Source organism: Buteo buteo, chromosome 28 (genome assembly GCF_964188355.1).
Source record: "Buteo buteo chromosome 28, bButBut1.hap1.1, whole genome shotgun sequence".
Classification (NCBI taxonomy): Eukaryota; Metazoa; Chordata; class Aves; order Accipitriformes; family Accipitridae; genus Buteo; species Buteo buteo.
In genome coordinates, this window is record NC_134198.1 from 8,929,453 (window position 1) to 8,955,885 (window position 26,433).

The window sequence follows — 26,433 nt, forward strand, 5'->3', positions numbered from 1 at the left end:
AAATAACTTGTTTTTACAGATATTTGCTGCAGCTTTGTCTAGGGCTACCAAGGCTATTCTATTCCCTGAGTGAGAATAATTTAGATCACACTTACAGTGCATTTATCCATATATAATAATAAAATCTGTGCTTTCTATTGGTTAGAAGCCATTGCTTTTAGGAAACATTCCAGTTGGCAAGCTCATTCAAGGGGATAATTAAAGAGAACATTTCTTAAATATTATGAATAAATCAACATAGAAACATTTTTTTCTTGGGTCTATTTAGTACTGGACATGGTAAAAACTTAATAAAAAGGTTTTCCAAGGAGAAGCTTTCGATTTTCTCTGAAGCAATCTGGAAGGAACTGCTCCATTTTGTTTAGTCGCTCACTATTTACTACTCCAGCAACAGTCAGCCCAGTTGATTCAACATATCACCAGCTGGGCCGCTGCTGGTGATTTTTTGAAGACCAGTTTTATGGGAGTGCTCTGCCTCAAGCACTACTCTACACTGCTCCTTAGCTTTCACCACCACCTATCTAATCATTACAGAGCCTCTCTCCCCAGGCTTCTTCAAGAATAATTCTGAAAGCTCTTGTTTTCTTGTGTGTCAGAACAAAAGACAACTTAGAATCCTTGGAAATGTTCACAAAATTAAATTATTTTCTGGCCGGTGCCACCCAGCACGGTGCAAGAGAAGCCTGTGCCTTTGCAGAACATTAATACCCTCTCATTTTATTCTCATTCCAAGCCAGTCAATCTCCTAATGCGCTTGACGTAAGTTTTAGTGGACTGCATGTCAAGTAGAGGACATTATCCCAGTAGCTGTACTGTGATTATTTGGGCTACAGCAGTTATTTCTGAATGAAAGTACTGGTAAAATGCCAAATGTTTTCATAGAGATCACTGTTGTACTTGATAAATTACTAGGTTTTCTGGTGAGTCCTAGGGCTGTATACATATATCAGGAAAACAAAACAACATTTAGTAACAAGTAGAGGTTTACTAGGTCACACACTGTCAAATCACACCCTGAAAAGCACAGAGATCCTATTTTTTAACTCTGTTCTTTTCCGGCTCTCTTCACTGTGACTAATGATCTCCACATCTGCCTTAATACAGCATGTTTCTTAAACTTCCTTTTTTCAGATATTAAAAGGAACATAGACCACAGCTTTTTAGAACTTGCCCTAAACTTTTAATGATGGTGTCATACATGCTTTACATTAACAGACCTGCACATCTACATCTCCTATGTTATGAGCATTTGGAAGTTAAACAACTTTAAATTCACTACAGAATGTTGAATAGCCTGTGAGGATTTTGAATAAGAATGAAAGTTTAATAAAAATGAAAAACATTTACTTTTCAAATGTCTGTCACAATACCTGACATATGTAATGTTAGTTTGCTTCTAAAACTCACTCATATATTCTTTGTTTCATTTTTGTAATGATTCCTATAAAGTCAGGAAGAAACCTGTTGCTCCTAGTATGATACTTAGAGAAGAAATTAATTTCTTACAATGTAGATGAATACGTTGCTGTCTGTTAGTAAACAGTTTCATAAAACTAAATTATTATGAAAAGGAAAAATTACTTTAAATTGGTGTCAACTTCAAGGTTTTTTTAATTAAATCTTACCTTCTTTATGGTGAATAAACAGTTGTCATCAAATGATAGTTCATAAGAATAGTTATGATTTGATTTCAGCTATGTTTTCTGGACAAACATATAACTGGGTTTACAAATACATTCAGAAGAATCAAGACCTCTTGCATATATAGGGAGGACCTAGTCTTGTATTTTAACTGAACTTCTAAAAAATGATTATAAAGGGTAGGTTTCTACCATTAGGGTACTCTTAAGAGCAATAGAAACACAGCCAGAGAATTCCCTACTTTGAGCAATTCTTAAGTTACCACCCAAACCCAGAGAGTTTTATGAAATTATGAATTTGGGTCCAAACACAATAAAAGCCAGACAATCCGCTCTTCAGAAGCTGTAATTATTTTAATGAGAGATGGAAGAATGTTCTTGTTTTCACTTCTCTGATTCTACTAATACATGACTGTAATTCATTAATTCAGGGTCAGACAATGAGCCTCTGAGCAATTATTCACATGAGTGGTCTCATAGAATTCAATGTCCTCATTTAATGTGCCATTAAAATGGTACATGGTTGCATCTAACTAAAGCAAACATTAATTCATTGCAACCCACAACAGGTACCACTGCAAAGTCCCTAATCTCAGCCACTTTCTATTGAGAAAAATAAGAAAAGAAAATGGCTTCATGAGTTTGGCTTGTTCAAGAAAAGATTTTGCTGAAAAAACACCCTAGCCTCACACCACATTCTGAAAACAGAGAGAGTCAGATTTTTTTCAGAATTTTAGAGAGACTACTCTGCACAGTTTGGGAAAATTCAAGAGAATGCCAAGGAGGGAAAAATCTAAGATGAAATTCTAAAAATATTTAAGCATTACACTGGAGAAGTGTAAAGAGGTAGCAAACACCAAATCAGCCAGGCACACGGGCAACTCAGTCCCACTTGTGATCTCACTTACTTTATGTTGATGGCAGCCACCATAGCCAGGCGCCTTGTGCAGAAGTACATAAGAGGTAATATGAATCTTTGTTTAAGTAGAGCACAAAACCAGTTCCTCTTCTCAGGGGAATTAGATGTTCTCTCATTCCTGATCATGTCTCCTAGTCCACCACTGTTGTAATATATATATTTTTAACTCGGTTAAAGAAAATGTCGTTACTTTTAATATGATAATGAAAAACTGGATCTAAAAAACTTATTTTCTACCTGCCTCTCTATCCTTCTCTATTGCACAGCTTATGACCAAAATTTTGCAGGCAGATTTAGGATTTTGCCTGCCTGAAAGATGCCATAAAACGGTGAGTCGTGAGCTAAATGCCTGAAATCACCTCTATATGCTCATTTCTTTCATATATTTTTGGAGTACACATTGCCAAAAGGGAAGGCAGAAGAGGCAGATACACTGCTTGATTGCTTCCACACTGACGCAGTTCGCATGCCTTGTTGAAGGCAGGCTATATTTTGCCATAGTATTGCACAGAGATTTGGAAACACAGGCTATTCCCTGGCTTACCTACTAGCCTGGTGACTTCCTCAGCACAAAACCATATAAACACTATTATCTGGCCCACAGACATTACAGAAGTCTCAAACCTTTGCAAGTAAGATACCAGCTAACAGTCATTCCATATTTCCTTGCTCATCAAGAGTGGGGTATTCAATACATTTTAGAGAGATATGTCCTTCATGGCTGAAGATAAAGGCTAATGAGGCTGGAATTAGCAAAGATTAACATCATCCAGTTTTAAAAGGTGTTGAGGGAGTATGAATCTAATCCAAAACCCAGAATTCATGCCTCTCATCACCATCCCACGGTACCACACCTGAAAGGATCCTCCCCTGCCTCATGTTAATTTAGGCCAAAATATTAATTCACTCCCCAGGGAGCATTTCTTTGTTATGTTCTGTACTGAGATACGTATAAATCAGTCTGACTGTATTAGTTCTGTAGCTGGCATGCAAATGCCAGGTATTCATGGAACAATTAATTGCCCTTAATACTGGACCGTGTAGTGGGCAACACAGAGGCATAGAGATCTTATCTCCTAAGGTATTTTTGTAGCCAGTGATGTTCTGTAGCCAGAAAAAGATGTTCCTTTAGCGGGTGATTAAGAGCAAGCACTTGACTCTGTATTCTGAAATGAACTTTGTAGACTGTTGAAGCCTGTGAAAATCCTTCTGCCTTCACCAGAGTGAAGTTTCCCTTTATCAGTACCCATTTTAAGGCCCTGAGGACAAAATCTGTGGAAAACAGTTCCCAAGATAAATTAGGGTTGAGAGGACAAAGAACTTCCCTTCTGTGAAGTGTGTTGCATTACAGTTCTTGATGGGCGTTATTTTCACAAATAATAATGCTCTATGTATTGTTGTGTCCAGAAAAGGTCCATCCTTCCTATTCAAAGGTGTAACATATATGGAAATGTAAGCAGCCTTCGTTAATCCTCTGTCATTTCTTTACAAAAAGATGTTACAAAAGTATAATTTTGTTACATTTAATCCTATAAAACATTTCACCTAAAAAGTTCCATTTCTCATCTTTGCCCTTAAAATTATTTAACTAAGTGCAACTTGCCTTTATGAAAGTCAAGAAATAGAGCCCACCCTTGCTTCAGCGTAAGTCACTGGAGAAACTACTGTACTGTAGAAAATATTACATGGGAAGCTTTTTTTTTGGATGAGGTAGAAGGATCTTTAAGCAAGACTTTAAAAGGCTTTCTAGGGTCTAGAGACTCCTCTTATCCATAGTGCTGCATGGTACTTAGTACCTCGAATGGGTTATGTGCCAGACCTGGTGCTGGGCTAGAACTCCAAATGCTATTGAGACCACTTAAAACAGCTGTGTCCCACCACATTGGAACCCCTTCCTGTAACATTTGTTGACAAAAAGACAAACAACCAAAGAGAAAGGGGAATAGTCCACTGATAGTACTGCTTAAGCCTCTGAAGTGTGACGTGTGCTTGAATGACTCAGTGAAATTCTCTATAACAAACAGCAAGATGAAATTCCACAATATACTTACAGTTCTTTGCATTAGTAGAGGAGTTTCAGAACAACCTATCCCTTCATCATTAAAACTTGATTCCATATTGATTATGTCTTCAATCACCTCTTCCATCTGATAAAATAATATTTTAAGACCAATCATTACAAATAATAATGGAAACAATGTTATTCTGAAAATACAGAGGAATTAATCTTGAATATTTATTACAGCGATAAAACAATTTCAGAAGTTTACATTTTAAAATTCAAACAATTCAAGCATTTTTACACAATATTCACATTTTTTACTTCTTGTGAAAACAGCTTTTGTGGTTTAGCAAGTTACTTCTTTCCTCCCAAACACCAGCCCATTCCCCTTTTTTAACCCCTTATTGCAACACCAAGATCAGATGACAGGAGTGCATTGCTAAGTTGTAACTGTGAGCTGTCACCTTCATCAAATGTGTCACATCCACAGTGTGTTGTTGCATTGGTGCAGGAAGGCTGAAAGGAACCTGTGGTTCTGCAAGAGCGTGAGTCACTCAAGATTTGGTGGCACACACTGCTCTCCAGATTCAGCAGGCAAAGGTTTGTGTTGTGTTCGGCGGTACACTGGATGCTTCTCCAGACAGCCTTCTGGTCCTAATCTGAATCAAAAACTACTGCAGCAGATGGAATAACTAATTAGTTACTTGGGATGAAACAGTGAATACTTTGCAGACATATCGACATAGATTTGGATGAGGTACAGCATGAGTTTTCAATGATAATCTTGGTCTGGTTCTGTTCACAAAATAAATTGGGAAAGATCCCACGATGAACCTGTCACTGTTAGCTCTACCTCTGCAGGAGCAGTTGGGTCGTGCTCTGAGGCCTTCCAAGCGGCTCTTGGGAGCTGCCTGAAGAGCTGTAGCTGAAGGAAATGTAGAGGGTCCTATGCAAGGAAAGACAGTACCACACTGGCCAGGGACCTTTTAACACAGGCTTTCGGGCCACCTGGCCCAGCACAGCTCATCCACGCACTCCTCTCCTCCTCCAAAAACCAGACATGTGCTGTCCCAGGAGTTGTGCCCAGACTTTTCTAGGAAAGCGCTGTCAGGGCCAAAAGGATGCCGAGAAATGCCAGCAACTAGACAATATGAAGGACTACAGTTCACTGCACCAACCTGTGTGTTGGCTCTAAATTATTTGCTCTATATTATTCGCTAATGTAACTATAGCCTACACTGAACCACAAGGCACACCCACACTAGGAAATTGCCCTGTGCCAGTCACCTCCCTGAGGCCCTGGGATGGGATTATTCAAGTCATTGGAAAGACGCCTGCAAGGATTTTGGCCAGCGCCAACCGTCACTCTCCCAGTCACCACCAAGCCCAGTTCAGGAGGGTGGTTTACAAGCAGCTGCCTTGCTCTCCCGGACAGAGAGTGGGACAAGGGCGGGCGCCAGTTATTCCCGGTCAGGTACTCAAAGTGCCTGGGAATGGTTCCAGCACGCTGCACTCACCAGCACAGAAGTGACCACAGAGGCCTCCACAAAGGCCATCTGAAATAATCTTTGCAGGCTAGTGGCTCCAGAAATCCACAAGCCTGACATAAAACGTCAGTTGTCAATGCAGAAGGAATGGAGGGAGCCCAGATGAGCTCTCCAGGATGTGTCGGGTTTATTTTTTTCAGTTCCCTCGCGCTTAGCTGCGTAACGTCCAAATGCCCAAATGGGTCACAGTGTATTTGTAAGATTCTTCTGTTCTGTTAAAGCCCAAGATATGATACAACATCTCTATTTCTCATTTCTGTAGGAATTCCTTTTACCTAATAAGCAGCCTCTTTTGAAATCTGTTGAAGTATTAAAGGCCATAATGATCCACATCTCACATTGGCTGAGAATCTGACATTGTATAATGGCTGTACCTCTATTAAAATCCATGGTGGCACTAAAGTTAGCATATCCATGCCAATTTACCCAAGATAACCCATACATAAATATACCAGCTAACTGAAAAATGAATGAGCAATCCTTTCAGTTACATCTTTAAGGTAATCAGTATTTAACTTTGTTATGCAGCTAGGATAATACTTTTAGACAGAAATAACTCTCATCTGAAAAAAAAAGGTTTTGCATTGCAAAGTACATATTCAAAAAACGTACAGCAATATATGACGCATAGATAAAAAGATGCAACAGTACATTTTAACTGGCAGTAATTCAGAAGCCTGATCATGCAATAAGCTGTTCATTCAAGGAATCACCCACATAATCCAAAAGGATTCAGGGATTAAGTGCTGCAACTGAAGACCCCATGAAAGTAAAGAAAGTTATCTCTTGCCCACTACCAATACAAGGTGGGTCACGTAACGTTTTTGTCGAAGTACGCAAAGCCCATTTCCCCATTCCTTTCACCAGCCCTGCCCTACCGCATTTTCGTGTTCGCCTCCAAGGGCCAGCAGCTTGGTAACGGGGCTTTCTGGTGTGCCAATATCGCTGACCGGAGGCATGTGTCCGTTTCGTAAAATGGAGGTCACTCCCACAGGCTGGATTGTGTGGGAGTGCGACAGGGAGAGCGTCTGGCTGGACAGCTTGGTGTCGAGGGTCAGGTACTGCTTCACCTGGTGCCTCTGGCTTTGCTGTATATGGTATCTAGACTGATTTTCCAAGTGTGTTTGTACCTGCGAAAGAATGGAAATAATTGCTAAAGTTTCAAGTTACCAGTACCAGTATTTGCCCATATGTTCACTTATAAAACTTCAAAACAATAGATTCAGCTTTAATAACACTTGGATAGAATTATTATTAACCTCAATTATTTTTTTTTCAGTTTTGCACCCTTACACATTTCTTATTTGCATGCTACTTTCACCTAACACAGCTGAATAAACCTTCTGAACAATCATCAAAGAAAAGTTATGAAAGAATTAGGAAAGATAAACATGATCCTGAGAAAAGACCAGAACTATGCTACACATTTTTCTCTTCTCTTTTAAGAATGATCTCTGTTGAAATCGATGGTCATTACAATCAAATCTACAGGCATATATGTACTCTAAAATTAATATCAGTGTATTTACTCTTTCATACTTGAAAGAGTAAATAAATGTATAAAGAAAAACATAATCCAACCAACTTCAATTAATATCAACAGCAGCAGATATTCACTCATACCTAAATCCACATTTGGCTCACCTTGTAGTAAGCACAGTCAGTTAAATGAGGCATTGCTGTACTTTTGAAAAAAAAAAACCAAAACAAACAAAATGAAGAGTCCAAGCTATCGTCCTGGACGACTGTTCACTATCCTCAAACCGCACAGTCTTCTCAAAGTGCCTCTTGAGGACAGAACACTTTTTGAGTTGGTAGGACTTTATAAACTGAGTGGTCATGCCAAAATGGCTAATTGAGTGAGACTTTGGGCCATCCTTTGATTACAGAGATTGACAGTTGCTACTTCAAACAGTTCCCATTCCAGATCAATGTCACATTCCTGCAATTTAACTACCAGAGGAGCACTGCATACACAAACCTTACTGTCATTTCAGCCCTGTGGCTTTCTCCTCTTCCTATGGCATGACTGGTCACAAATTTCTTGTAATAAATTTTTCTCAAGTGGCCTCTGTGTAAGCATGATTAATATTTGTTAAATAGTAGCAAGACTTGCTTTGCAGCCCTTTTTTCTCTAAAAAAAAAAAATTCAGTCATTTAAACAAACTTCTTTTTAATTCCCCTAACATACATAAGCAGAGATAAATAGCCCATAAAAGGGGTTTGCATTTAAATTAGCTGCATTTTTTTACAATATTGCAGTACCTACTTTATTTTTAATCATGTTATGGTGGCATGTCTAGAATTATTTTAATTATGTTTCTTTAAACTAATTTTCTAGTCATAAAAAAAAGATTAAGACATGCAGTAATGAATATAATATTAATTATTTTGATGTAAGCCTTAAAGTTATTAAATAACATTCCATTAAAATATTGATATAAAATCTTAAATATGGTGTTTATATTTTCCTGTTTTATGTTAGGAAGGTATGCATCCCTTGTAAGGTTTTAAAAACTGCATGTGTATTTGGGATTTACTTAAATCATGATACTACTTATCTTAACTGAGATCTTTGTGTTAGTTTTAGAAAGTGTATAATGTCCTGTTAATTTAAGCTCTGATTTATCACGTGTAAAACCATCCCAAATCATTCAGATACTTGTGCATCTATTTGTTCCTTCAGCTTCAGTAAGGCTTAAGCTCATATTGAAAGTTAGACAATCAAGCAGTTTCTTAAATTAGAATCCAAACATGAAATCTACTGCATGCCAGTTTAACCAGAGTATCGATCTTGGGTGAAATGCAATGTGCTGAGCAAAAGAAAACATGTCCCGTTGTATGGCCAGAGCAGGGATTTGCTGCGCACCCTTGTTTTCTGCTGCTGTTTCAGAAGCACCCAGGGACACTTTGTGCTTGTGCTGGACTCTAGGGTCACTGCATGAATCCACGCAAAGTGACCACTACCCAGCCCCTTGCAGTGCCTAAACTGACGAAGATCTCTTTCCAGCAGTGCAGAGCACTGCAATCAACAGCTTTGAAAGTACAGCTTCTTCACATGGCATAAACGGGAGTGGGATCGATGCATAGGCTACAAATGCATCTACTACATTTCACGGCAACTACTTTTTTCTCTTAAATGAAGCTGGTGATAGCTCTGTAATGAGCAACGAATTGTTGTCTTAGAAATTCTCTAGGTCCACCTGAAGCATGAAATTCAGAATATCACATATCTTCAAATTGAATGGGAAACATAAGAAATTTGCAGTGCCTGAAGTCTATACTACTTTGTTTTAAAATTTGTTTTTAATACAGGATTTCAATAAGGAAGTGGGTTCTGCCACAAGAAGTTTGCTGAAAAGTCAATGGCTTGCTTTTTGCTTTCTCTGGACTTCAGATTGCTAGTGGCAGACCAAAACCTCTGTGCAGCCTGATTTCCTAGTGAACCACCACAGGGCCATCCCACCAGGCAAGGGGAGGATCTGTGAAAGACAATCAGCTAACTGCTGACTAAGTAAAAAATCAAGTTTGTCAAATGTACTTATTTTGTACGATATTCTTTCAGTGCTTATATCCTGTCGGTACTGTCCTGAACTTCCACAAACAGGAAAAGAATTTAAAGCTTCGTTGATGGGATCTGTTGCTATGGTTTTGCAAGACTCTCTATCCCCTTTTCTGTGCCAGCCACAGTCATTACAAAGCAGAACCATTGAGGTTAAAAAGACCTATGCCCTGATTTTCAAAAAGCACCTGAAGTTGCAATCCCTGATCATCTTTATATACCTAAATAAGTCTTAGAAGTGAATGCTAATAATAAGAAGTAAAGCACTTTTGAAAGTCAAACCACTATGTAAAGACAAAGCAGAGCTGGAATCCTATTTTTATAATCATATTGCTAGTGTATAATAAATGGGGAAAAAAAGTCATGGTATGCTAAAGGAATACTAAGATTGCAAGTCAAGCTCTCAAAAATCAGAAATGACTGTTAAAACTGCCCATGCAACATGTGTGAAATAGGAGCAGAAACTCAAAACTTAATTTTATGAAACCAGATAGTCCAGTGTCAGATACCAAGTATGATTGGTTTGCTCTCCACTGGGGTGCTGGATGACTTCTATTATCTTATATCAGTAGTATTAAGCTAAGTTTCAGTTTAGGTTTTCTGAAAATTTTAGATGAAATAAACTATTTTAAATAACTATTACCATAATTACAGAGATTAAACATTGACTTGATTTTGAGCTTCTTTTTAATGGTGTAAAAAGAGTGGCTAATCACTGGCATGGATTGCTCACAGATGTTATGGAATTTCCATCCCTGGAGATTTTCAAAACTTGGCTGGACAAGGCCCTGAGCACCTGAGGAAGCAAAAGAAGTCTAGAAATAGCTGGGGAAATTTGAACTGGTAGTCTAAATATTGATACTCTGGATAATTATTATTAAGTCTGGGAAAAAAATGGTATCAGGTTAGGGGTTCAGTGGAATAAATGCAAAAAGTGAAAGAACTGAAAGATCACTTTCCAGTTTTCACCAATCCCTCGCATAAGTAATCCCACAAATAAAACAGTCCAGACTGATATGCACTTAGCTGCTTAAAGACCTTGATCATGTGCATATCTTAGATCCACCAGACAAGGTCCTTCCACAAAAAATTGAAAAAAAAAAAGAATTTTCAGAGTAGAAGCATCGTTATTTTGCCCAATAATCCTAGTACAGTATCCTCCAGCAGTGTTGGGAGACTAATTTTCTAATTCCTTTTGAGGAGTTCCCATAATCTGTGAGACCATTTTGCCAGAGACTATGTGAAATTTTAAGGTGAGGGTGTCTTAAAGCTTCTTTGGAGCAGGGACTTGCAGCGTTGATGCTGACACACCCTTTACTGTCGCAACAGTCTGACGATAGGATTACCTTTTTTTTTTACCTCTCTCTGGGTCAATAATTTGTTTAAAGCAGAACAGCTTGAAAGGAAGACCCTGAGATGGTTTTCAGGGTAGAACGTCCAAGAAGCTGGCAGCTCCATGGAATCTGGCTTCTCATCTCTGATACACATTAAGCAGTGTGATTTGATAAAGCATATCTTCTAGCTCTCAGCAGACCATTTTCTATTAAGTGTCTCTCTGCCTTCCTATTTTTTTGTGAAATGGATGACCTTGCTTGTTAACATGCTTGATTTCTGGGAATCCCTAGCAGAAACAGGGACTCAGTGACCACCTGACGATCCAGATCCTGGCTCAGACAAGCCTCAGATACAGCCCAGGACTTAGTGTTGTCCTGCTGGCACATCTGCTCTAGCTCTTGATATGGTCAGGGACCTGACCCTTCCTGCCAGGTGTTCCTAAAGTTATATAGGCTCTTTTGACTATTGTGTGTGCAAGGTGTAACACGGTGACAAATTTGCACAGACGAAGTGCTGGTTCTCCTCCCAGGCATTCTCTTGCAGCAGCTATGGCCATGTACTTTAAATGCTAATTATTTTAGATTATTTGAGGAGTGAAGGACAGCATAAAGTTCAACAGTAAATAGATTATCCACTCCCTCCTAGGCACTGCTTTTGTCTACTACCTGGCTTTCCTAATCATGGTGAAATTAAAGCCTATTCAGAACCACAGACATCAAGCATGCAGGGAGGCAAAAGCATCCAGCCCAATCTCAAATATTATAATTCCACCAGAACAAAGCTAGAACAGAAATGAACACTTTGAGATGGATTTTTAATCCAGACAAGATCCCAATGCACATGTAACTGACTGTACCTATTTCTATTTTATATCTCACTGACAAGCCAGTTCTGAGAACAAGAACATAACAGCCTTTCAGAATTACAGGTGCATATTCAAACTTCTTCAATCGCTCTTTCTAATTTGAGCACACATCATCATGTTGTAAAGCTGCGGTAGAGTTGTGTAACGTCTTTTCCCACATTCTCACTAATTTTACTTTCATTTCTAATATATCGTACAATGGCATAACTAGGCCTTCAGTAGATTATTTACATAAAATATTTTACTTCCACATTTGCTGATGAGATTTTTTTTCCATTAGTCAAAGAATACCTAGCATGCCAAAAATAAGAAAGAGGGCATATTTAGGGGACCTAAAGGAGGCAAGAACAATGTCAGCAGTATTCCGGCAAGTAGCAGTGCTACATCTTGTATTGGTATTCCACTAAGGGCAAGGAGGTGATACCTGTACTCCCAGGCTGCTTAGCCCTACATCAGTCCTGGGAGAAATAATAGGAATACTGAAAAGATATTCAATTAATAAATTATTAAAAGATAGGAATATAATTAATGCTAGTCAACATAGTTCTGTGCAAAATAAGCCTTGTCAAACAAATCTACTTCTGCTCTTTGATGAGATTTCAAGTTAGGTTGCCAAAGGTAACGATGTAGGTATAATACACTTCAACTTTTGTGTGCCTTTTGACTTAGTATCATTCAATATTCTAATTAAAAATATAGCACTACACAATATCAATAAAGCATGTTTTAACTGGATTAAAAATTGGTTAACGAACATGCATAAGAAAGTAATCAGCAAAGGCTTGGCATCAGAAAGAGGTGCTCTTCAGTCTTGTACTACTCAACATTTCCATCAGTGATTTGGGAGCAATGAAAAATAAAACCAACTAAAAAGAATAAATATTTTTTAGACTAGCGATCCCATTGAAAGAAAATGTGTTCCCAGTCAGCCAAATACACATCTGCATATGCTGGAGGAAGAAATATAGGATGCAACAACAGAGAAAACTGAATGGAGAAAACACTGGAAACAAGGAGTCTGTAAAGAATTTGGGGTCATAACAAACCAATAAAGCAGGAGTGTCCAGGTGATTCTATAGCAAGAATGGGAAAATGGTATAAAGGAAGTAGTGAACAGGAGCCTGGCTTTACTCGTCTTTTATTTATGGCTCACGAGAGATTACTAATGGAATCCTAAAAATATTTCTACCCTGAACATTTTTAAAACACTGTTTAAAAAACTGAAAAAAATGCAGAAAAGAACTATGGAAGTAATTGAAGACCGAGAAGAGTGTTCTGATGAAAGTTTAAAGAAACTCAGCTATGTTCTTGCTGTCAAATTGAAATCTGTGAAATTTGTGGGAGATGCTGAATGTGGCAGGGTTTTTCAGTTAGCACAGAAAGCATGGCAAGAGCCACTGGCCACAAGCTGATGTTAGGCAAGCTCATATTGGAAATTATGTGAATAGACAGTGAAATACTCAAAAGGAAATGCTCTAACTGCTGTTTTCTTCAAACTAAGGGTCGATAGCTTTCTGGAAGAGATGCATTAGCCAAATCCAAGACATACTTTTATCAAACACATTCTTGGACTCAAAGCTGAGTACTAGGATAATAACTGAATGGAATACAAAGCCTGTGATTTTAGAGGAATTAGAATGAGTGGTCTAATAGTCCTTTCTGTGTTTAAATTTTATGGATTTTTTGGATCTGAGAACTGGCTATTATAATAGCAACTTTTTCTTTGATGAAAATTCACTCTGAATTTAATAAATGTTTAAATCTGCTACAACATAATATGCTTAGATATCATCATAGTGTACTGGGCAGAACCCAGTAGACTTCACTACAGTTTGCCATTTACGTTGGATGTTCATTTGTTCCAGTGTTTTTAATAGCTTTTGAAGTTAAATTTCTCACCCCAACGGGATCACATCATTTATCATTAGTCCTGAACACAACACATCTCTGAAACTGTTTGAGTTATGGGGCTTCATGTTCTTTTCAGCCACTGTACCAGAAAATAAGCATCTAATTATGAACTTTTTAATTATTAAAATGTTCTGTAAGTACCCAAAAAGTCTAATTCCATTTTAAGATAAGAAACACAGTCACAACACAGACTATTTTAGCTCTATTTCTGAGGACTTTCAAATGGATTTTAAGGGTTAGGGGAAAGAAAGCATTTTTAGTGATGAAATAATCCTTTTTAACTTCTATTACAAATGAACATCAGTTGTTTGTTTGTCCTGCTCTTTCTATTAAACTTTTGGAGAAAAGGGTATTTGTGAAATTATTTCATAATAAAATGAAATTTCAATTTAACTTAGCAATTATACACTTCTATTCTATCTTAAAAACTATCACCAAATAATGTAGCTGTTCACTTTAATGTTTAGTTTATAAAAGCGTGTGTGATTATGTCAATTAATTACTTAAGCTAAACACAGTAATTAATTTTTAAATGTGAATATTCTTCTTATTGGAACTTTGATCTGACTAGATGAGACCTTCTCCATTAATATGCATGAAGAGAGAATACAAAGCAAAAGACACCCAGTCTGGCAACTCACGGCCGTGTTTAGTTGATGCCTTACAGTAGCTTTCAAGTTAAGAAAAAATTCTCATGTGACTCTAGTGCACTATTTTTCATCTTATTTAACCTTTGACATCATATTCATCAGGAACTTGTGAATGTTCTTTCAAGGGTGAAGAGGAAACATTTTAAAGTTCTTTGACAAAGGCCGTGTCTTCAACAATCACTACCGCTTCTGTATTTTGGTATCTCGGTGTCTAAAAATAGCTGATAATTATAAATGTGGGGTAGGATGGGAGCAATCGGAAATTCTCCATCACACTGCCAACCATTATGAAAAGCGGGAGGAATGTGGGAGCAAAAGAACTGCAGAACGGACTTTGCAGAAACCAGTGCCGGGTAAGGAAACTTTCTCTGCCCAGCGCAGGCAGCAGAACAGCGTTCCTCTGGGGGACGGAAAGGCGGCCGGGCTCTCAGGGCTGTGGCTATTAGAGGCTGGATCTTACAGCTAGCCAGTTCCTCTCAAATCCCCGTGCAGACGCAGGGATTTTGATAGCATTTCCCCATTGTGGTATTCTCCAGCACTCACGGAGCATTGATGGAGCTCAGTCCTTTCAGGTATTCCTCTGTGCTAACCTCCTTGTGCAATCAGAAATGAGGTGGGGGAAGCCAACTACCTGCACTGAGCAGCTACAGAGACGTTATCAAAGCGAGCGCTGCCATTTGCGCCGGTGTACCTGAGACACTCTTGGCTTCTTAATTGAACTCCTGCAGTTAAGATACACACAGCTCTGATGGCTCCTTATCCATCACCAGCTTGACTTCTGAAGAAAGGATCCCTAAGGTCTTAAGGCCAGCTTGTCATGTTTTAAAATAACAATGAGTCTCGATGACTTTGTGGTCCTCACTGGCAGAAAAGACTCAAGTTTTTAACATTGCACTATAAAAACAGCCTATAAAGTTAAGCAAAGCAAACTACAGGAAGTATTTTTAAAAAACTATCCCTTTGATTTAAGTTAGAATCTAAGCTGAAAATCTAAACTGTGAATAAAACCAACCACAACAGTTAATAGGCCACACAAGCATAACAACGGACCACAATCAAGTTATGAATCCCCGGCTAATATCCTTACTCTGACTCTGCACAGTGACCCTGTCCATGCTCTCATTGATTCATGAGATCTGTGAATATAATAAATCTTTACTGTTCCAGTTCCTCTTTATCGTTGATGTTATTAAAGGACAGTGAATGTGACTCGTGCATTTGAAGAATGGAAAGAAACTTTTTGTACGGCTAGCTATGTTTAAAGAGCTAGGTCCTGATACCTTTACTTAACTACGTGTCTGTATCTTCAGAAGTTATTCAGATTAGGACACCTAATAAGATGCTATTAAATGGAGAAGGGGTTCTCACACATGTATTCAAGGAAAATCAGTTTTGAATATGGAAAGTACAATCATCTGGGTTTTAGTTAAATATCATCTGCTAATGAACTTCCAGCAGTGCAGTTTGTTCGGTCCTTGTAGAATAAATAAAATAGCAGCGTGAAAAGTTCTGTATTTGTCAACTGCAACAACTAGCACAGATCCATGAAAATTACAGCTATAGCAGCATGGGAAATCCATAACTAGAATCATGTATTTTGTTCCGAGAGTCGAGGTTTTCTGACAAATATTGTATGTCAAAAAGAAATCTACTCCAAAATATAGGATTGGTATCATACAGGTTGGTAAGGGGATCAGGAATAATGAAAAAGCTTGCAGACATGAAAGTTTATATTTTAATGGCAACATTTTTAACTACTTAGTTTCAGATGAAAGCCTCAGAAAAGACAAAAGATGGCTGTATTATGAAGATCCATATATTCTGTTTTGTTATCCATAGGTAAAGTTTGGAGTATAGGTCTAACATTGGAGAGAACCAGTAGGTACGTGTACTACCTTTATGTATAGATGAGAAAGTCAGGTGACCGAGCTTCAAAATGAATGAACCGAAAGAAGAAAGATCATTGGTGTGATGGCTACTTTAGTAAATTCCTGAATAGTTTCAAAAGGCTCTGGTTTGTTCTTTGATTTCAAATAGTTTTCATGTGACAACTATAATTTTCTCACTTGTATCTCACTTTAAAGGTTAAGAGAATTCAGAGAGAAGTCAGCCTTAGAAAGTATGAAGAGGGAGCATGAAGTAACAAGTTTCTCATTGTTTGCTACACATATTTTCTAGCTCCCCAGGTGAGCAGATGCTGTATCATTTGAGATGCAATGATGGCAGTAATATCCCTCCTGTTCAGTTAGACAGCAAAACAAACCTAGAAGTTAGATCTAAAAAGTGTATTTTCCTGGTATGTAAGGATATGGGCATCAAATATAATGTGGAAAAAAAGTACTGATGGTAAAACTGTAAAAGGAGAAAATAGTACTTTGGCATTTGAGTATACTGATATTTCTGAGGGAAGGGTATGTCTTTCTGTCCTTACTTCTTCATTCCATTGGACAAGTAGTGTTTGCACACAAAAACCAACATTCATAATGCACTTTCCAACAACTTTGTTGTGTTTTGGCAGCACAAGCTGAAGAAGAAAAAGACAAAACCTGAACACAATAAGCCTACCTCTGGCGCGCTATTCTTCTTCAAATATAGAGTAAGCTCAATAGGTTTAGTGATTTTGGATAAAACCACTGGTTTTGCCTATTTCTGCTATGAAAGATTCATGACTGTATGCCAAGGAGACTGCATCAACTTCCTCAAAAAAGTGAAACCCATTGGTTGAAAAGCACGATCAGTTTGTTCAGAGTGGTAACAATTTCACCACCAGATGACAGCACTGCTTATTACTAACTTCTTTCTGTGTGTTCCAGTCCTCCCTCATTTTGAAAACAAACTGTACCGAGGTATGCACCCCCCAGCCCACGCACTGCAAGAACTGAGGAAACAAAGCCGGTGGCATAAGGTGGTTTGGTGAGGTAGTCACATCAGGGAGGCTAATCTGTTGGACAAGTTATTTTAAGTCTGCGAAGGGTTATAGCTTCTGTAAAGACACAGACAAAACCAGCTTCAGCCTGAGAAATGTGCTTTCTATTGCTTTCCTCAGTCTCGGAATGATAAAGAGGGCAAGGGGGGAAGCTTTCAAAGTAGGCATCTTAGGTTTTAGCTTCACAACACGATTTTTGTGAAATCAAGGCAGAAACATCATTTTGAGCCAGCTTAGGATCTGGCCACAAAGTGTGCTTTCATACAAGGGGAGTAGATTGGGTTAGCTGACAGCAGTAGGTGACATTTCCATCAAAAACAGGAATGGCACATCAAGAACAGCTATATGAGAAAAAAGTAACAAAAAAATATTTTGTATCAGTTGTTAAGAGCATTTTTTTTAAAATCCACCTGGTCCATTTTGTGTTCAAATATATTTTATGGCTCTAAGTGGCAATGGGTCTGACCATGTTCATGCTTCAGGATGCTGCTGGCATGCTCTTCATGAGGTTAGCAAACATTACTTTCAGTACTTGAACACCAGCTACAAATCAGTATATTCATTCAGCAATACACTTCCACTTATGTTCTGAGACTAATAACAGTGGATTTACAGTGCAGTAATTACGTGGCCCTTGAAATACTTTAATAATTTCATAGGATTTATGTTTGTCACTATTTGTACAAATAAGAATTAAATAAAGACCCTAGCTGTTAGTGAAAAAACACCTTATAGTCCCAGAAATTATAACAACTATAAATTTTTACTTAAAATTGTATAATTTAGTTAGAGGAGTTTTTTCTGAACTATAGTTTTGCATGTTCGAGTCTGAAAAGATACTTTTCAGCCTAACACTGATAAATATCTGCTAAAGAGGAGAAAGGAAGCTGAGAATTCATTGAGAGAACACTTACAGAGTGCAAGGCTCCAAACACTTCTGTTTTGCTGTACTCTGCAGTTGACTGGAAATGTCACAAAAATAGCATAATTGGTACTTTCAGTACTGAACTGAGCAAGCAGTCTTGCCTTTTGATGTGTATTTAAACTAATCTTAGTTCACAACATGTTCTGTTCAGCAGTAACTCAATTAGCCAAAAAAAAAAAAAGAGAAGATCCTAATACAATTTCTACTGTACAACAGATCAAAATTCAGTTCCTTTCATAATCTCTTAAATTCTGCAATCAGCCTTTAAAAATCTTTAGAACAAGAACTGCTGTAAAAACACCGTAAGTAGAATCGAAAGGCAGCCTAGCAGAAATAGGTACATGTCCTTCAGTGTTAGAGTTGTACATTACAGCATTTCCATTTCCATTCAGGTACAGCAAACATTTGTGTACTTAGTAGGCACTATACAACAGGAGCTGGAGGAGTGATATTAGGGTAAGCTCAAACTACTCAACAGTTTTCAGCCAATATCCACTAAATAAAAACATGTTAATTAACAAAAGATGATTGATTTTACTGGGATTATTCAAGAAAAATTCCCACTTAGTTTGAATGAGAGTTCTGTGTGAATATGGAATTAAAGATTACTACTGGTAAGTCATTATTAAGAGTATTAATTATAAGCTGTGTTGTACAGAACAAGTATTTCAAATGTAATGGTCCTAATGTGGAAAGGAATGTACAAGTTAAAAATAAGTTGTTAGGATTGCCTAGAAAAATGATTGTCATAGCTATGTATCTGTGTGAAATCTTTCTGCCCCCAAAATAATTTTTTTTAGTTGAAAGTAACAATATTTAATAATGGTAACAGTATTTTAAAGAGTCTTCAGTATGTTGCCACAAAACTTTCAGCAGGAAAACATGTCACAGTGTTTGTACTGCAACAAAGCGGTGTGCTGTGAATGTTAACACTAAGATTTAGTAAGTGAGTTTATTAGTATTAACAAATTTATTTAATTATCAAGTCAGTTAATTAGCATGTATCAGCATAATCAGTAGGCCACGTTATGGAAAGAAGGCAAACAGTAGCCCCTTTGGTCTGCCTTAAGAAGATGGCAGATAAAACCGTGATTCCGTCACACGTGCAAAATAAAGCAAGAACCGATTAGCCTGATTTTCATCACACAGTTAAAGTGCAGAAACATTGGTTTGCCAGCATAGTTACCTACCGGCAGTGCCTGGATTTCTGTCAGTTTTATCACCTCTATGAAACAACATCACCCCAGAGCCCAGGTACCCGAACACAGCGGGGCAAACAAGAAAGGTCTAGTACAAATCTGGCCATAAATAATGTGTATCACTGTTTGTATATCCAGTTGGTTCGAGGGAGAGAAAGGAGAAGTGGTTCATAAGGGTATTTCCTTAACTCTGGCTGGAATTTCAGTTAAAGAAGAAGAAATGATGCAGCACTTTTAAGGAAAGAAACTTCCTGTCTGTGTCTTAAATGCATTATTAACTGAAGAATAGATGCGGAAAGAAATCAACAGCATAATAGTATGGCCATGTTTGCTGTTTCCTTCAATCACTTTGTCAGTCTGTCATCACTGTTGCTATTCAAAAGGCCACAAAGCCTAAACATGGAGGCAGAACTCTTCCTATTACAGTCTTCTATTATTATAATATAGAATGAGCTAATTAACTGTAACATCAAACACTAGGGTTATTCTCAAGCCAGTTCACAGTCCCAGTTTATTCAGCACTGTTTCAAAGTAGTTTAACAACATAATTTACTGAGATTTACTTGAGCTTATCACCGTTTCTGTACCTGTATGCAGAGCATATATGTAAGACAGTTACATTTTGATAACACCCTTATTTTTCTCAGTCAAGTCCAGATTTTGTCCTTATATTGGTGGCCCTCAGGACCATCCCACTGAATGAGCAGGTGCATAAATGCTTGCCAGAGTGGGGAAGGCTTTCTTACAGAAAACTGACAGAGAGGACAGCATAGGTAAATGTGGCTTCAGACTGCAAAAGTGCTGGACTCTGAGCTGCGTTTTTGCCTGGTCCCTCCTTCTTTGACAACAGCTGCACGAGTGCACAGCTCACTGTTATAGTCAGGATGGTCCCTATAATGGGCAAGAGTATCCTTCCCTAAAGATTACGAAGTCCCACTACTTGAAGTTCAGAATTCCCGCTGTCCCTCCCCCACAGCTGGATTTCCAGCAGAAGAATTTAGCTTGTCACATTAATCCATGAGGCTCCAGCCCAGCTAAATTTAACCTGCATTTTCAATTCCTGAAGCAAGATTTGCATGTCGCCTACTAAAGTTTCGTTTTCACTTCCAAAGGTACACATTACAGTATTGTAGCCTTTCTCTCTTCAAAAACATTTATAGTGCAGTTGAATCGAAATTTACATTCGACAAGGTAAGTGAAAAGGTCCTTTTCAATTATATCACCAACCCCCTTTTCTCCTGCACAAAGGTCTCCATAAACCTTGAATGAGAAACTAAGCATAGCGGTATCAGCAGGGAATACTCAAGTCACCTGAGGTTTGCAGATGGCATTATCCTCCTATTTGCTGGAAAGCTTTGAGGCAGTGATCAGTGTAGTGGGAAGAGCAGGAAATGCTGACTTGGGATGAATAGGTGCAAAACAAGAACTGCATTTAACATGATTATGAAAGGGGATAATACTATGACTAATAAAATTTAGAAAATTTAGACCAGATGGCTAGATTAGGCTGATAATGTAAATAGAAAAAAAATTGGGCTTGATAAAAGCTGTCAGAAAACTGAGCGATGGAAAGAACATTAATTTCAGTTTCTACTTAAAGATATTTTGCATACCCCTGTATTCCTAGACAGAATACTTGAAAGCAAAGATAAAGCCCTTCACCAAGAAAAGAGGGAAAATCAAACTGTGACAGCAAAGAAAGATGAGTCTGTCATCATAATAAAAACTAAACAACCTTAAAAGAAGAAAAGGGAAATCAAGATAAGACAATTACACAAGGTGGGAAGTAGACAAAACAAAAACAACCAGAGAATGTTGGAACATAATAAAAAGAAGAAATTTAGACCCTATTCCAGTTTTCTAGTGGATAGTTTACTTAGGTGCCAAGTCTAAAACTGGCCCTGGCAGTAAGCAGCACAAAGCAGTGCTGCCATAATAAACATAAAGGATTGGAGTTCCCAGTTTGGCACAAGAAAATGTCCTGGGTGGTTAGGTAGAAGAAATATTTAACTATTAAACAAAACAAAGAAATAGAAAGTGTTCAACATAAAAACAAGCTTGGATGCAGAAAATCTTCATGAGCTCGCTTTCTGTATTTGCACAGAACAAAGGGTCCTAAAGTTACACCTGAAGCTGAAGAGACCACAGGGGTACATCAGTCAGAAAGCCCCTTGCCGGCGTGGGCTGGGGATCATACAAAAGACTACCAGCAAAATAAGACACACTGCTAATCCCCGCCAGGCTTTTGATCATCTTATGGACCCAAAGTAGACCTGGTTGGTTTTTTGCTAGGTTTCTTTTCAAGTTGGCAAAATTGGACCAGACAGTGAATAGGCAAGCAAATAATTTAAAGCTTTAACTGCTTCATTAAAGAAAATCCCAGTCCATCCTCCCTCATAGACAAGAAGATGGTACCGGCTTTACAGTTTCAGTGTTTAGAGGATGTATGCAGAAACTTATCTGAAATAGATTTTATGTCAAAATGTGCAAGGTATGTGTCCAGTGTGCAAAAACTGCCATGGATGGGAGAGGAAAGGTGTCTCATGGAAGAGCAGCCCTGGGCAACAACTAATTTGGTTACTAACCATACTTCAAATACTGAGAAGTGAGGGACCAGGGGATTTTTTTTGGCTGAGGATTCAGTAAAAGCCATAGAGAAAACTCCATAGTAAACATTATTTCTCCCATTCCCAGTATACAATCCCAATTTCAGTGTACCAGGTGCCCAGTAGTCCTAGCAGTTAGACCTCAATAATAAGAAGTGTGTGTTACAAGAGAGATGAACATGGCTATTGATTCCCCAAACCTACCTTTAAAGCACACCATCGGGGAGGCCTGATGTAAGACACTCTGGGATTCCCTGGATGTGACAGATACAGAAAAAAGTCTTTGCATTAAGTCTTTGCAAGACAAGTTAAAATGATTCATGGCACCAGTGACTGCTGTACAGCAAAATTCTAAGTCTTTTTACTGTAGGCTTCAGATCTGGACACCATTTCTGAAGAAAATGTGTGGAGAGTAAAAAAAAAAGAGAAAGGCTGGTAAAAAGGTGAGAACAGGATTACAGCAAGAAGTGGCCTGCACAGCAGTAGGAAATAGATGTCTACATATAATCCTTCATATGTAGATATCATTCACACTCTGATCAATGGCATAAATTCCAGATGTTGTTTTACAGCTGTACAGTAAAATCAACCAGTATTGAAATAGACTATTGCAGATTAGAAAAAAAAGGGACCTTTCAGGGTTGTGACCTTCTCTACTAGTGAGCAATGGAAGTTGAAGGCCTTGTCTCCATCCTCCCACGTCCGAACTCAATAGTTTTAACAACACAGGGAAGACAGAAGGTGGACACAAAAGCGTAGTTGACTTCAGGTAGGATGAAGAAATAAATGTATTTAACAAATATTAATTCTCAAGAATCACTTAGTTCATTCCATTTTTCTGTTTCTCTAGAACTTTTTGTGGTTGTATAGTTTTTGATTTCACAATCAAATAGGTTTTGTTTATTTCCAATTCCCAAATTTCCTGTTAGCTAATTATGAGCTTACTTTGTCACTACCTACTTCCATCTCATTGGAGGTGGGGGGTAGGAGGGGTGGGGGCAGAGTGGGGGGATTGTTTGTTTTATTTAATCACTGCTTATTGCTACAAGAATGTCTTTATCATTGCTAATACCTTTATAGTCCCTGATCCTGCAACTACCTACACTTTTCCCATTTTATCCTACCAAGGTCTTTCACTGATTTCAGGGGAATACTCACATGGACAATTATTTACAGGACTGAAGCCTTAAGCAGTAATTGTCAAGGGCATCCTCTACTAGTGAGCTGTGAAAGAAGTCCTTAAGAAGTATACCACTCTTCGGTTGTGCAACAAAGAAGTTATATTTTATGTCTATTTACATTACTGAGAATTGTTCATATAAACCTTTTAAAAGGATTTTCAATTTTCAGTTTATAGCTATAATGTATTATGAGATCTCATCTTCTGCTCTTGAAAACAGTAGAAATTTTGACTAGCCAAGGGACATGTATGTCTTGGAAGAAGCAAGATGACAAGCTGGCATTTCTTGGCTTAAGTTAACATTCTTTAATCACCAGACCATGTTGTGGCTCCACTACACTGGGTTCTTCCTGAATGCAGCAAAACAGTCATGCCATTCATAGGAAAATCACTCTTTCCACAACACTTGCCAGTAATTTAAATTACAGTGGATTGGCACTCAGGAGTTCTGTGTATTCAGTCCCTGCCCTTGCTATGTTTTCCCTATACGACCTTGAGCAAAATGTTTAATTTATTTTCCTTGATAAATGTGAATTAGTAGTATTTATTTATCACTATGATTATATCTTTTTCTTTTTGGAAAATCTTTGGGGTAAAGATTATTTCAGTCCCATCGGGACAATGGCACCTCCTCTTCACTGGGACCTTTATTTGAATCATTTCTTCTACTACTACTACTACTACTACTACTACTACTACTAATCTCTTACTTATTCCCAGTAAAAAAACAGACTAAGCAATTTTATTTTTCAAGATAAGATATATGGCTTTGAAGCTAAATATAAAAATGCAGTCTTTTCTCTTGTATGACAACCAATTAATCTGTGTTAGTAGACTGATAGTTTATGGACAAGACTAGACATGCAAGTATTTTCTTACCAGTATAAGATTTATCCTCCCAGAGTTCCTCTAAGAGCCTATTACGAAATAAATTGTTGCATCACAAGAAAATTCACTGCAGCCTAAGTTGGTTTTCTTTTGGTTTTTTTGAACTAGCGAAATATGTTTGCTTTAATATGTTTGCAGTGTAAACACCAATCGAGGTTTAATTTTTAATCTGTAAAGGCTTGGCAACAGTATATAAAAGTCTGGATATACCTTTTCATTTTGTCCTTTTATTGATAGAATTTGATGTTTCTATCCTTAACTAGAAATGTCTTGCCTGCTCATGTTTATGCAAAACAGATTTTTTGGAAGAGAAGAAAAAAAAGAGGTACTGTAACATCAGAAGGAAACATCAAAGGACTAGTGGCAACATCTTAAGGCTTTTATCAAAGTAGTGAGGGAATGCATTAAAGCAACACTATATGTAGCTTACAAATGATAGGACTATCAAATTCAACAGTATGTCTGATGAACATAGAGGACATGTTTTACATGCATTCTTTGTTTTAAAAGAAAGACTCGAACAGTGGTTTTGCTTTCAAAACTCTGAGAGAAATATATAAAAAAAAATAATGTAGACTCAGGTCTTTAGGTTGCGTTAATCAATGCAGCTGCAGTGGAGTCAAAGGCAGCAAAGCCCACTTACACCCGATGTCAAGTTACACTTTTATATTTTTTAAAGTCAGTGTTTTCAACATAAAATATATATATATTGGGCTTTTTATTCCTCTCCACTTATGTACTTATATGAGAGTTGAGGAACAGAGTACTGGGATTTGGCCTAATGAATAAGAAGCGTAGATAGTTCTAGTAGCTCAGAACAAGTCTGTTATGAAATGGTGGAGTGTGTCCACAAAATACCTTTCTGTCAACCCTGCTTCCCAAAAGTATTTCAAGAATGTCTACGTCGGCTTCACTTATTAGGAAAATGTTATTCATTGTTTCCTATTTATCCCTAAAACTTGCATTTAAAAAGCTTGCTTTATACAAATAGCAGAACCACCACCATGCAAAAAACTCCAGAACTGAATGAATTATACACAGTCTCATCTCGACTCCAACCCGTGTGGAGCACAGCTGCCTATTCTGTTTAAATTTACAGCTTTTGCAGCCTGCTGTAGGAAAAAATACAGATTGTGACTCCACCCCAGGAAGACATGGCTCCTCTCCCAGTCCCTGCAGTAGTAGTCAGGTATGAGTCCCAGCTTACCCCAAACCCAGACACCACGACTTGCGGTCACAGCAAGTCCACCAACTGCTCCTAATATTTCACTACTTCTCACTGCCATGAATATGCAAAAAGGCTTAATACGTTGGGGGATAATAACTATTCACCAGTTTTACAGCTAAAATAACTGGGAGTTCATATAAAGCTAGTTTAGATAGAGCTGGGATTAAAACCTAGTTCTGTTATACGTGTGTGTGTGTGTATATATATTTTTTTATTTTTTTTTTAATAGCCTAGTCTCAGCCACAGTGTTACACCGAGAATTTAGAAGTAGGCCTGCCCCTCGTAGCAGCAAGACAACATACAGAGAGGCATGGGAACAATCAATTTCCATAATAAGAGATCTGGCTATTTGGTTCATGGGAAGAGTACATGTTAAAAAATGTTTGGGGTCTAGTTCTTGCAAATGATTCCTGCTGGATCATTATTACAGCAGTTACCTTTTATGGAACCATTGAACTCTGGTCAAGAAGGACAAGGAAGATAGAACAAATGCTCAGCATCACTGTGCTCCCTCCGCATGTCTGCTTCACCTGCCAGTGAAGGGCCGTGCGTGTGTTGCTCTGTGTAGGGCGATGTAGGGATGCTAAGCAGCTGCTTTCTATTGATTTGCAGCTCTTACAACATGTTCTGTGGATCTGAAGGCTGTAAGTTCACAGGCAGCTGCTAATCCATGTGGAGGTGAAAAGCAATGGATAAAAATCAGCATAGGGACTTGGAAATAATGGACAGAATCACAAACCTCAACTGCTGGAGTTCTATTGCAAAGCACAGAATTTAGAAAAAAAATCTGATGCTCATGGGAAAACCAGGACATTTGCTTATATGCAACTCATCCCCAGACTGATTAATGATCACTAAGCAGAGATTTATGGATCTTTCTTTCTAATAGCTCCTCCGTGAGCCCAGTACAAGATGGTTTTTGCACATCCTAACTCTCTCATCACAAGCTCTCCACCCATTAATACTACTTCAAAATGTCAGCAGGCCAAAATTGTTCATTAAATCTTATTATTATTTATTAATTGCATTATAGCAGCACAGAGAAGCAGT

The 26,433-nt window shown here is 38.0% G+C and overlaps 1 protein-coding gene across 1 annotated transcript in view; it reads right to left on the reverse strand.

Annotated features, from left to right (window-relative positions):
- Positions 1 to 26,433, reverse strand: part of TFEC (transcription factor EC) — a 70,204-nt gene that overhangs the window by 32,745 nt on the left and 11,026 nt on the right. The window contains exons 2-3 of the mRNA XM_075059101.1: positions 6,987 to 7,238; positions 4,611 to 4,706 (exon numbers count right to left, since the gene is read on the reverse strand). Coding sequence (XP_074915202.1) covers positions 4,611 to 4,706; positions 6,987 to 7,067 — 177 coding nt within the window. The 5' untranslated portion in view covers positions 7,068 to 7,238. The remainder of the gene's footprint in view (positions 1 to 4,610; positions 4,707 to 6,986; positions 7,239 to 26,433) is intronic.